This window comes from Gopherus evgoodei, chromosome 1 (genome assembly GCF_007399415.2).
Source record: "Gopherus evgoodei ecotype Sinaloan lineage chromosome 1, rGopEvg1_v1.p, whole genome shotgun sequence".
In the NCBI taxonomy this organism is placed as follows: Eukaryota; Metazoa; Chordata; order Testudines; family Testudinidae; genus Gopherus; species Gopherus evgoodei.
Genome location: NC_044322.1, coordinates 130,369,084 through 130,382,371, shown reverse-complemented (window position 1 = coordinate 130,382,371; position 13,288 = coordinate 130,369,084). Strand labels below are relative to the sequence as shown.

The 13,288-nt window shown below is 38.6% G+C and overlaps 1 protein-coding gene across 1 annotated transcript in view; it reads left to right on the top strand.

Moving 5' to 3' along the window:
- Positions 1-13,288, top strand: part of PUDP (pseudouridine 5'-phosphatase) — a 145,814-nt gene that overhangs the window by 71,704 nt on the left and 60,822 nt on the right. The window contains exon 3 of the mRNA XM_030572322.1: positions 6,152-6,381. Coding sequence (XP_030428182.1) covers positions 6,152-6,381 — 230 coding nt within the window. The remainder of the gene's footprint in view (positions 1-6,151; positions 6,382-13,288) is intronic.

Below are 13,288 nucleotides of genomic sequence, written 5' to 3'. Positions count from 1 at the left end.
TGATGCCATGGGATTGAAGAAAATAAGCCACTTGAAGAGGTCACAAATTGGGGAAAATTAGCCATTTGATAAGTAGGACACATAGGGTAAGGGCAGACCCAAAAACTGCAAAGTCATTGGACATATTTCTTTACAGGAAAAACTCTTCTACTTCTAAAATGCTATAGGTTATTTACATTAAAGTAAAACTTCTGGTTCAAACATAAGAAGCAGTTTAAATATCTGTTTTCTCACATTAGTGGTGGCTCTGACTTCACATACATTTTCAGAATCAAAAGTTAATTTGTATTTATAATCGCATTTCAGTGAGAGAATGACATTTTTTCAGAGGAAAGGGTGCTACTTCTTTTTGTTAGTGTAGGCATTTAAAGGGACTCAGCTAGGCTTTTACATTAATGCTTCATTGATTTTAAAGAAGGATGTTTACACTTCTGTTCATGCTTTTATTTCTGTCTAGAAATGTAACAAGAGAAAGGTGAATTCATTTGCATAGTAAAGACTGTCTTCAAAAACAATGAAGCTAGAAACTTCAATTATTAACAGATTCTGGAGAACACACAAAAAATCTGTGGAGAGGCACATCTACAGATTAATTGAGTTTCCGGATGGGTGGATTAGTTAATTGACTGTTTGCTAATATATCCACTTTACTGACAGTAAGAGGAATTCCAGTTCCTCAAAATTGCTGGGCATGTGGCTATTTGGGGGGGTGGGAGGGGGTTGGGGATGATGTATTGCAGGCAGGACTGTTGTTTTTATAGGCTGCCAAAAAATGTCTCAGATGGCTGTAAATGGCATGTTGTAACAAGATGCTATAAACAAAATGTCAGATTTCTTAATATTGCATCATAAATTGTTGTGAGTGTATGATGGGGGAATAATAGACAAACAACAAATATTGTCTCCTTGATTGAATATGTATACAGCATAGAGAAAAAGCTTCCATTGTTCCTCTACAATCAAACTTAAGTTATCATGCCCTCAGCCCCGTCATTATCCATTATCTGAAATATCAGCCAAGGTGGGAATGATGGGAGTCGATGCCAAAAGTGTCATGTTTTTTTCTTTCTTTTTTTGTAATTTTAAGACACAGTGACTGAAAGGTTAGTTTAGTATATTGGTATTTGCAAAATGAAGCTAGAAAAATACAAAGGCTGTATGTATGTCTTTCCAACACTATGAAGACCCATTTCTAGCCTAGGTAGGTCACAAGGTATTGGAACTTAAATGGGTCTCTGGCCTATGTGTGTACCAACATGGGCCTCAGGTAAGTATACATTTGGAGAAGGTACTCCACATTTTTTGGAGAAGTGAAGGAAATTTACTGCTGGCAAGTTTATTTTAACCAAAAAAAAAAGTCTGTTTTAAAGCTGCTTGGGACCTGGTTATTCCTGATGAAGCAGAATTAGTAGACAAAAGTATAGATGAAGTGGTCAGAGTTTTACAACTTATCAGATGAATATCACCACCCAGCAACTCACTGTTTTAAAATTTTTCAGATTTTTTTCTATGATTAACTTTTCCATTCCCTCTATCTGTTATCCCTTCCATTCTCCTACTCTGTTCCTCAGTTTATTTTTTACTCACTCCTGTGTCTCATCATCTCTCTGTGTCTGTCACCTCAGGTTAGGAAACAGAAATGGGATTGTTAGACACACAAGGTGGGTGAAGTATTAGCTCTTACTTTAGGGGTTCTCAAACTTTTGTAATGGTGACCCCTTTCACATAGCAAGCCTCTGACTGCGACCCCCCCTTATAAATTAAAAACACTTTTTAAAAATATATTTAACACCATTATAAATGGTGGAAGCAAAGCGGGGTATGAGGTGGAGGCTGACTGCTCACGACCCCCCCCATGTAATAGCCTCACAACCCCCTGAGGGGTCCCGACTCCCACTTTGAGAACCCCTGTTTTACTGGATTATATTCTGTTGGTGAGATAGATAAACTTCCAAGTTTACAGAGAGCTCTTTTTCAGGTCTGGAAAGTGTATTCACAGTGTCATAGCCAAATTCAAGGCAGATTGGATTGTTTAACAAAAGTAGTTAACACATTTTTAAAGGGACCATTCAACATGAAAGGTCCTGTGAACATCCCTCCAGTCATAGGGAGGAAAGAAAGGTGGTGGGAAGGCATTTTTGGGGATTGGAATGGGATTCTCAGTTTAATATAAATTTGGAATTCTCTCCATTCCCCTCTGTGTCACATCCCTTTTCTTTTCTCTCTCTCTCTTTCCATCTTTCCCATGTATTTGCTCTTAGGTTGCCCATTCTCCCCATTTACGTCTTCAATTCACTTTTCCTCCACCCCTTGTAAAGTGCTGCAGTGGAGAAAATTACATTGGAAGGAAAGGAAACATAACACAATATGGGAGGGTCAGAGTGGGAGAGAGAAGTGACCAGAAAGGGAAAAGTTTCTGGCTGAACAGTTGAATACACAGCACTTTTTTCTACATGTGGAAGCTCCCAAGATATTGGACCTTAAAAATCTTATTGTTGTGCATAGTGTATTAGGCATTTTCACCTATAATGTTTTAACATAATTTTCCTTATCCTGAGCATGTGGTGTAGTTGAATTCATGGTATTAAATAAATTGCCTTTATGGGTGAAGATTAATTTAAAACTGTACCAATACTTTTATTTTAAAGTAAAACATTCATTTTTCCCTCCTTGAAATATTTGACAAATACAGACTATATGATAATGTAGTATAAGCACTTTATTGGCACGCTTTTGAGATTATCTGTTTAACACACTCATGGCTTTGCCAGTCATGAGTAATGCAGCCATCCCAAACACATGCCAATAAAAGCTTTATACCAAACAATCATGCATACTATTTATACTATGTATTATACAGAATTTTTTTTACACATTTGGGAAGGGTTCCCAAACAACTGGAAACCATCTTGCCTTCACCCATCAACCAGTAACCTCTCTGCATTCCTGGAGTTCAGTACATTCGCTAATCAGGAGGTTTGACATCTGAAAGGAGTCTCGACCCAAGATGTGTGAATCTGAACCATAGCGTTTCTACTTGTGAAAGAAAGTCATGAGCAAGTGGTGCCACTCCTGTCCAATGTAGTGAACACCTCATCAGAGAAGGAATCACCCCTTTCTCCTTCAGCGCACAAAAATCTGACCAACACAGAAAAAATCCACACTGTATACATCAGCCAGCTGCTGTCCACAGTCGAACTTTCTGGCCAAGCTCAGAGAATCTACTCAAAGGATAACATCAAGCTCATCTAATTGGAGTTAATATACTAGGCCCACCACAATCTGGATAAAGATAGTCTGTGCAGGAGACAGAACTTTCACAGTGGGCCAGCTCAAGAATTCTCTCTTAAGGAGAGGATGGGAAAACAAACACATGACAGTGCTTAATTAAACTACCAGAAAGTACTCAAATCCTGTGTTGATAAGAACCTTAATAGAATAGTGTACTTTGTGTAATTGGATAATTATTTTTTTCCATATCCCTCCACTTTGCTTACCATATGATCAATTGTACATAATTTGAAGGGAGACACAATCTAAAAATTATTGAAAATAGCAATTTTATATACAGAAAACCTGTGATTGGCCTTGGATTGAATCTTATCTATCCTGGAATTCTAGGAGTTAGTTTGTTTGTTTGTTTGTTTTTGTTTTCTGTGGGGAGGGGAGAATGGAGATGGAGATTTCTTCTAATGGGCTTATTTTCTTTTCTTCTCTCTCTCTCTCTCTCTCTGTTTTTAAAAATAGTGACTATTTGAAGCTGCTAATAGTTTTGAAATGTAGAATAAATTCTATTGGAGTTGGATTAGTGGGGAGAGGGCAAGCGAGGCTATCAGAAGTGAATGATACCCTCTTCATTCTATTGATGTGCTGGTTATTATATGGACATCACTTCCACGTGTGTGTATAAACATTATACATGTATTGTTTAGCCATGTATTGTTTATATACACACCAACAGTAAAAGCTTTTTTTATCTGGCATGTTGAGAGAAATGGAATGGAGGGGGGCAGTAAGTTAAATATGTTGGTTAACTAAGAGGAAAGGAGTGTGGGAACAGTGATCGGGGCAGCACGCAGAGCCGCATGCCATAGTTCCACCTAGGAGTAGCCGAGACAGGTCGCTGCTTACAGGGAGCCACCCAAGTTAAGCACCTCCCCCCTGGATCCACCAACCCAAATCTTGTCCAGTGCCCCAACCCACTGCCCCGAGCTCCCTCCTGCACCCAAGCTCCCTCCAAGAGCCCATGCCCCACACTCCGTCCTATGTCCCTCCCGCCCCCACACTCTGAATCCCTTGTGGTCATTCCTTCTCCTAGGAGCAGCAGGGACATGTTGCTGCTTCCAAGGAGCCACGTAGAGCCAGGTAGGGAGCCTGCTGGCCCTGTGCCAACTGGAGTATAAACTGGACTTTCTATGAAGATTAGAAATGCTGATTTTTAGAGCTTTCCAGTGGGTACAGAGCTGGATAACAGATTTTACTGTATATACACTCACATACATACTATTAATGTTAATACCCCATAATATTGCTGGATGACTTTTGCTGAATTGTCCAGCTTTTGTGACAGTGAATACTTGACTTATCAGAAAAGTGTGTTTAGATAACTCATTTTTTCATCCTCTCTTCATTAGTGCATATAATAAGCTATTCCCCTGTGTTTCATTTATTATTTTGGAGTACATTTCTTAATACTCTGTGGGCCAAATTTTCTTCTGGAGTGAATGGGGAAAATCTCCATTGAAACTGATAATACTGCAACCATTTATGCTAGAAAATTTGGCTCCATGTTTTTTTTTAGTCTTTCTTGATACAAGGTCCTAACTAAAGCCCCAAGGTGCCATGTGAGGCCTGTTGGTTAAGTGCATTTTTGAATACGTTCCCCTCAAAAGTCCATTTTATTAATCTAATTTTATTAAATCTCCTAGGTTTTCTCTGATCTGGGTTTAACCTTCATGACTGACATTCTACAATTTGCTTGTATAGCTTCTTAGGATAATATGAATAAGTATCAAATTGCAGTATTGTAATCAAAATCTTAATAGTCTCAGATTTAGCTGTTTGAACAGGTAGGACTTTCATCAATCAGTTTTGTGCAGCAATTTAGAAAATGTAAATATTAATTTTATTACTTAATTTGAATCTATTAAGCACTGTAGCTTTGTTTTGCATCTTTGTTGGTTGGGAAGTCTTGGGCAAACCACATCGTTCTGTCTTTTATTAGCTGTTGAATAAATTACAATAGCTCTATCAGTTAAAATGGAAATATAGTTTAATGATGTCAGCACAATAACACATTTTGTCATGTTACTTTTCCCTGAGTCTATAAAAGTGATGAAACTAAAAAGTACTTGCCTTGTAATTCTTCTTCTTTGAGGATATCATACCACTACTCTGGCCTTTTGTTCATGCTTATCCCCACTACAGAAGATATGTTGGAGCTCTGCCACCCTGATTTTCCAAGGATGTGAGGCCCTTTAGGGATTTTACACCACCAGTATAAGTTAGAGCAGCCTTCCAGGCTTTTCTAATTCATGCTAATCAATTATGCAGGATCAGGGAACTGTATCCAGCTCATTGATGGCTGAAGTACCCCCCTCGCTTCTAACTCGTGTTGCTAAGACAAGGGGAGTTTACTCTAGTAGCTTTAGAAACAATCAGTATTTGATTCAAGAATAATTATCTGCTGTTATCTTGGTAAACACGTTTTGATTTTTGTGTTGAGCAAAAATATTTCACACTTAGGGTTCATCTACACTACCATGTGAGGTGTGACTTCAGCATGTGTAGACAAACCATGGTTAGCTCAAATAATGATAACAGTGAAGCCACGACAGCAAAAGCTAGCTGCAAAAGTAAGTACACAAGGTCCCTGGCAATCTTCCTCAGCCCATGGTGCTGCCCATGCTGCTGTGGCTTTGCTGCTATTGTTATTCAACTTAGCTAGATCAAAGGTATCTCAGGTATGTCTACATATGCTACAGTTATACCTCTGGTTGCAGTGGAGACCACTTTAATAAAAATTCCTTTCAAGAATGACTGAGGACAAATGAATCCTTATTCTATTCAGTAAAATGACTTCATTATGATACTGCCTGAAGTACTGTAAATAAGACATGAATATTAAAATACATGTTAATTTGCCTTTCAGGGGTTGAAAAGCTGATCCGCCATCTACACCAACACAATGTACCTATAGCTATTGCCACTAGCTCAGCCAGAGTGACATTTCAGATGAAAACAAGCAAACACAAAGACTTCTTTAGTCTATTTAATCATATTGTGTTGGGAGATGACCCAGATGTGAAGAACAGCAAACCACAGCCTGATGCATTTTTAATTTGTGCAAAGAGATTTCATCCTCCTCCTCCTCCAGAAAAGGTAGGGATTGAATTAGCTGAGAAGTCAGCAATAAACAATTCAGAATACATTTTGATTTTTTAAAATTTGTTGTTTAATATGACAAGGTTTGAGATTGAGATTTAATAGCAAATAAAAAATACTCATGGGGGAATTCTGCACCACTGCACAATACAGAAATTAACGTTTTGCACGCAGAATTTCCTTTCCCCCACAGAAATGGGCTGCAGTGTTGGTGGCTGCCACCAGGCCGTTTCTCCCTCTGGATCCCTGGGCTATGAGGGATATGGGGGGTGGGTGTCTGGACTGGGGGGGGACACAGATGGATGCTGGGGGGTGGGTGAGTGGGCTAGGGGGGCCCAATAGCTGGGCTCCAGGGGGTGTATGTGCGGGTATCTGCGCAGCAGGGCCCCTGCAGCTGAGCTATGGGAGTGGGGGGCTGGGGAGGTGGTTTGCAGGTATCTTTGCTAGGAAGGGCTCTGTGGCTGGGCATGGGGGGGGGGAGGGGTGTGCAGGTGTCTGGCCCCCTGGCTGGGCTCTAGGAGGGGGAAGAGAAACAGAAACTGGGTTGTCATAGGGTTTTTTTTAACTTTCTCCTGGGGGAATTTTTTGTGTGTGTCTGATAGGTATTTTGAAAAAAAAAAATTACCAAAATAATTGAAACTGGCGTGATCATATTGTATTATTTTGACAAATAACATTTGCAGAATTTTGCAGAATTTTAAAATATTGTGTGCAGAATTTTTAATTTTTTTGTGCAGAATTTCCCCAGGAGTTAAAAAAACAACCACACAGCATTCTCTGTTCCCGAAGAAATGTATACTGTAGAAGCAGGAAATTATTTGAAAGTGTCCTGTTCGTTCACTGTACAATGCAAATTACATTTGATTTACTGCATGGTACTGTGAAGTAACAGGAAACTTCAATGATTTCCACTACTTGTATAAATATGAAAGCTGAGCTTTTGTGCTCAAAGTTTAGAAACATTATTTAAACATAGGACAGTTTTCTTTTCAAACATTTGTGGCTTATTTACCTCTTAAAGTCTAAACATTAAAGATACATTTTTATAAGAAGGATATAGATTTCCTTCATGCCATCTCTTCATCCTGCGTGCTGAATCTATGAGGTCATAATTCTTGGTTTATGATTTCAAAACCAGCACTGAGAAATATCATTTGAAAAGAAAAGGTGTTTTTTTTCCTCTTATACAGATTTGCTAAATTTCCAATTTGGAAACCTGTGAGGGTAAATATCTGAAAGAGAAATGAATACCTATTTAAGTAATATTGTCATTTCTATTTTAAATTAACACAATTTCTCTTTAAAATCATGCCTTCGTTCTTTTTTTCTGTTCTGCGTGAAACATGAAGCCTGTAAAGAAATTTTGAGATCCTCATTATTGCTGAAAAAATTGTTTCATAATTGTGATTTTTTTAATCCAGACTCTGGTGTAGATTAGACAGAGCGTATTGCTGGTCCACGGAGAACAATGGATATGTAGGCATAATTGAAGCAGTTAGCTAGTGTATTTCAACCTTTCCCTGAGTGAACCCTCCATTTCATTGAAGCCCCTTATTTACATAGGCAGGAGTGGATAAATAAGTGAGAGAGAGAGAGAGAGAGAGAGTGTGTGTGTGTGTGTGTGTGATAAAATCAATCTCGTGTCTTTTCTACATGTGGGAGAATGTGAATAACAGACCCTCATTTCCCTCTTTTTGATAAACAACTGACAAGGAGTCCCCAGCTTGTCCCCAAATATCTTGTCCATGCAAGTAACTCTTGTGTGAGTAGTACATATTCACCCTAGTAGCATGCACAAGGACTACTTGTATGACTAAGGACTACTTGTGTGCAGGAGTAGCTCTAAGCTTTGAACAGTCTCAATAGTGATGTCACACAAGGTTGTAACCTCAATTTAGAGCAAGAACTGAGGCGCTGATATTTGAAATGATATTTCATTTTTAAAGTTTCCTTATTAGAAAGAAAAAAGACAAATGTTTTACTCCTTGTATATCATAGTGTCTTTTTTTTTTTTTTTTTTTTTTTGCTTTTGCTTTTGCTTATCTTTAACACAGAATTTGATGCTGGTATCATGTGAAAATAATCTTTCCAGATAACTATTTATTAGACAAACAGAGATTTAAAGTTTGTAATGTGATGTATTGATATACAAAATATATGTGGAATATATTCTCTGACTACTTTAATAACTGAAATGTTTAGTGTGTGTTTTTTTCTAAATTAAGATAAATGTGGCTAAAAGTTGTGTTGTGCAATTATGAACATACCAGAAAGGAAGTACTGGAGTAATTTATTTGAGGCAAAGGGAATAACAATATCTACTAGGAGGTTGTCTAGTAATGGCTGGGGGTGTGGGGGAAAGCAAACATGAGCTTCTGTGATAGAAACAATCTTTGTGGAGGCTTAACAGTAGGATCAAGGGGGTCATTACCCCCTAACCATTCTTAAACAAGAATTGATCGTTGTTTTTATTGATCCACCATGGAGGAAGAGTTGTGACAAGATCATGAAAAGCTCAGAAATAATAAAATTTCATCATAAAAAAAGAGTTAGATGTCATAAGTATTGTTTTTGTGTTCCAGATATTGCACCTCAAATAAACTATTTTCCCATTCACTACAAACAATTAGAACTGGGCTTTTGCTGTGGTAGCAGTTAACATATTAGTGAAAAGAGTAGTGAAATCTGTCACTAGGAGTACATTTACACAGGAAAAAAAATGTGACAATGACTCTCAGAGCCTGTGTCAATTGACTCAGGCTTGCACTAAGGGACTAAAAACAGTCTTCTAGGTGTTTGGGCTCGGGCTGGAGCTTGGGCTCCGAGACTCACACTTCTCACCAGGTGCCAGATCCTGAATGTCTGCACTGCAATTTTATAGTGCCACAGCCCAAGCTCTGCAGTATATACATACCCTAAGAGTTCATTGGTCTGTTTTTTTTTGTCACCACAGTGCTGTTTGTGGGCTTCTGTTCTTTCTTAACCTTCCATGCAGCCTCAGGTTTTTATTTGACAGAACTCAAGGTTCTTAACGCAAATGTTGCAACAGATTTTTCCATCATATCTGGATATCCACTAAAATCACAAAATGTTGAGAGCATAAAAAAAGAAAAATCCCTGGAATCCATGATTTCCAAAATGTGCATGACAAAATTGCATAATAATCATAAAGCAAGCATTGTGTGAACCTGAAGGAAGGGCTAATGAAGCAGCAGAGGCAAGGGAAGGCCAATTTGCACATTTTTTTTCAAAGAGAACAGATCTTAAAATAAGAATTATTTTTAGTAAACCATGCTTTTTCCACATGCAGTTTGGCATAATATCTTCTGACCTTTACTGTCCAGCCTCTGGAAGTCAGTTTCCATTTTTCTTAACATTGCTTCGGAATGTTTAGAATTTTCTTTCCATGGCCATACTGAATTTCAGTTTAAGGATGAGTTGACTCTTTTGTGTTTGTAGATCTAAAATTAACATCAAACATGAACTTTTCATAGTCCCAGAAAAAGACCTGAGTTCAAGATTCAGTGTTTTGTGTGTTAATGCTGAAGTTATAAATTTACATGGGTTGTTAACTTTTAACAAAAACAAAAACAAAAAAATGGGTGAAATCTTGAAGTACTCACTGTGGTGCCAGTTCTGCACTGTGTCTGGCTGAGCAGACACACACACACACACACACACACACACACTTAGGCAAAAATATTGTTGAAATGGATGGGAAATTTTCTTCAATACAGACTGGAGACTTCAGAATTTGACTAACATTATTATTATATTCAATGGCAACTTAATTAATTTGGAGTTAAGATTGCTTGGTGGTATGTCATTCCCTCGCAGAACATAGAGCAAAACTCAAAACTTTTGAAAACTGCCAAATGCACAGTTAGGGTTCGCTATGAAAACTTAACTCCCCTCTTTCAGCAGTTCCCTAACACAGCTTGTTAACATACTCTGCCAACCCCATGGTTTTCTGAAATGTGCAACCCATTCACTCAGAATACCACCTAACACTAATAAAGGACAAAAAAACAAAAAGTTGCGCACACCACCTTCCCTCTAAATAACATCATTATTAGCACTGAAGCAATTATGCTTTGAAATGACAAAAGTGTTTAATACAAATATTTCTGCCTCTGATGCTGAAAACACTTATGCACATGCAAACATTTATGCACATACTGTAAGTACATGAGTAATCCCACTGAGGTCAATAGGACAATGCTTGTGAATATAGTTATGTGCTTGCTCAAGTGTTTGCAGGATCAGAGCCATAATTTCTTTCTTTATGTCTGCCTGCCTGCCTGCCTACCTACCTTCCTTCCTATAGCTGTTCTGTGAAATTTAAATAATATAAAACCCTAAAAGTAGTAGAGATGTAAAAAGTTACACAGTTAACCTCCGTTAGCCGGTAAGCATTAGGCTTGCATCTGAAGAAGTGTTATTTTACCCACGAAAGCTTATGCCCAAATAAATCTGTTAGTCTTTAAGGTGCCTTGTTGTCTTTGTGGATACAGACTAACACGGCTACCACTTGATATTAGGCTTACCGTTAACTGGACCTTAACTGTTTACCCAGGCAGCTACATGGCCACACCGGGCTGGCCAGCTGCAGCAGCTCTAGCCGTGTCAGGTCAGCAGGCCAAAGGGACTCCAATCTCGGCTGAGCCAGCAGGACCCCAGTCCCAGCCGTGGCGGGCAGGCTGAAGCGATCCTGGCCACAGCAGGCAGGCAGGACCCCGGCTGCAGCGAGCCGGGCAGGCTGGAGTGGCTTCAGCCCCAGCTGCACGTAGCTGTTGGGACCCCAGTCAGGGCCAGGCCAGAAGGACTTCAGCTCCTGCTGCCCCATGCCGGCCCACCCGAGAGATCTTGGTTAATGGTTAACTGGTTAAACCATATAATTTTAATCATTTAACTTGTTAATTTTTTCAACTGATATTTACATCCCTAACAAGTAATGCCATTTACCTTTACCTTTACAGTGAACTAAATTATAAATGCTGTGGTTTTTAATCTAAAATTGCAGAACAACACATTTTTCAAATGTTATACAAAGCCTCAGCCTGTTTTAAGTCAAGTACTTTAAATAATTCTACTTTGCTTTGTGGTCCAACCCCCCTTTTTTAAATAGTTTTTGCTTAATGAAACCCAAAATCATGACTAGCACTCTGTGCTGACTCCAATGAATGTTCAATGCAGTTCTTCAGATTGGTCAGGTTACATTAAGATTTGTGTGTCTCATTTGGTTTTTGTGTCAAATCCTGTTTTGTTTTGTGTTTTTCCTTTTTTCAAAGAGATCTTTGTTGGGACATGATTGTTACAAAAGAAGAGGTGAAAGAGTAATGGGAATTCCAGGTCCTGTGACCATGCTGTAATTTGTACAACAGTATTAAAGAGAGAGTGAAGGAACTGCTTAGATTTAAATTTGCTCATCGCTGTGATTGAAACATACCTAAAAAGGGTTGCCATTTTTCTTTTCAGTTGATTTTGTTCTTATTTTTTCACTGACATAATTTTCTGACAGCTTTTCACAGCTGATCCACTTTCAGTACACACATTTCACTTATTTGATTTTCTGAAAGCCTTTATCATCTTGTTAATCATATTGCATCTACTTAAAGGAGTTTCTCTGGTGTCTAATGTACATACTGAGACTTTGAATTTGTTAGCCATACTTTAAATAAGGTAAGGGAATTACAAAGGCATGAATAGTCTGTCATTAAGTTATATATTGTAGCTGAAAATTGGAACCCCTGCTGTTTAAGTTATGTATTTTAGAGTCAGTCATTGTGAATCTGTACTTTTTCTGTTTGTACATAAATGGGCTTCACTGTTTTCTGAATGTTTACAATTCACACATTAGACAATTTGTTTATTATAAAAGTAAAGAAAACAGTACATGCAAAAAGACACAGAAATTTTCACCTTAGAATAAAAAGCTGTGCCAACAGCATTCTTTTCAAAATTCTTCTGTTCCGTTTTCTTGAATAGTTCTGTTAGTTGTGATTTTTCCCTTAGTTGAAGCATGGCTATAAACAGGAATGTATAATGTAAACCATTATGCTGTATACATGGCATAGAATTTCCTGTGGGTAGATTTTTTTATTATTTTATTATCAAATATTTTATCATCATACTTCTGGATATAAACATTTCCAATTATAAACCCTGGCTAACAGAGCAATTGAGCCAAATTTTCAAAATATCTGTATGAATGAATTGCATTCATACATCCATTTGCGCACACACAAAAGAGACTTGCATGTATAAGTGGTCAGTTGGTTGAGTGTGGACTACTGTAATATGTTCTATATGGAGTTGCATATGGAGAGTATCCATAAACTAAAGCAAGTGCAGAATGTGTCTGTCTTTTTACTATGTGCACTTTATGTGGAGAGCGTACAACAGTGTTCCACAATATTCACTAGTTTCCAGCAAATTTCCAGGTGAAATTCAAGCTACCGGTATTGACTTACAAAGCCCTGGCTGTATGTGGCCTGGTTAACTGGGGAATTACCTCACTTTCCATTCTGTACTGATATAATTTCAACTAATGGAGGCATTGAAGATGGGATTTCTTCAGTCTGAAAGAGAAGAAACTCCTGATTTAAGGGTTTTCCCTGCAGGATCCTTGACTGTGGAACTTTTCTTCCTTCCCAGTCAGTAATAGTCTGAATTTGTTGTTCTTCTAAGCCAGGGTTTCTCAAACGGGGGTCGCTGCTTGTGTAGAGAGAGCCCCTGGCAGGCCGGGCCAGTGTGTTTACCTGCCCCGTCTGCAGGTCCGGCTGATCGCAGCTTCCAGTGGCCACGGTTCGCTGCTCTGGGCCAATGGGAGCTGCTGGAAGCGGCGGCCAGTATTTCCCTCAGTCCGCGCCACTTCCAACAGCTCCCATTGGCCCAGAGCAGC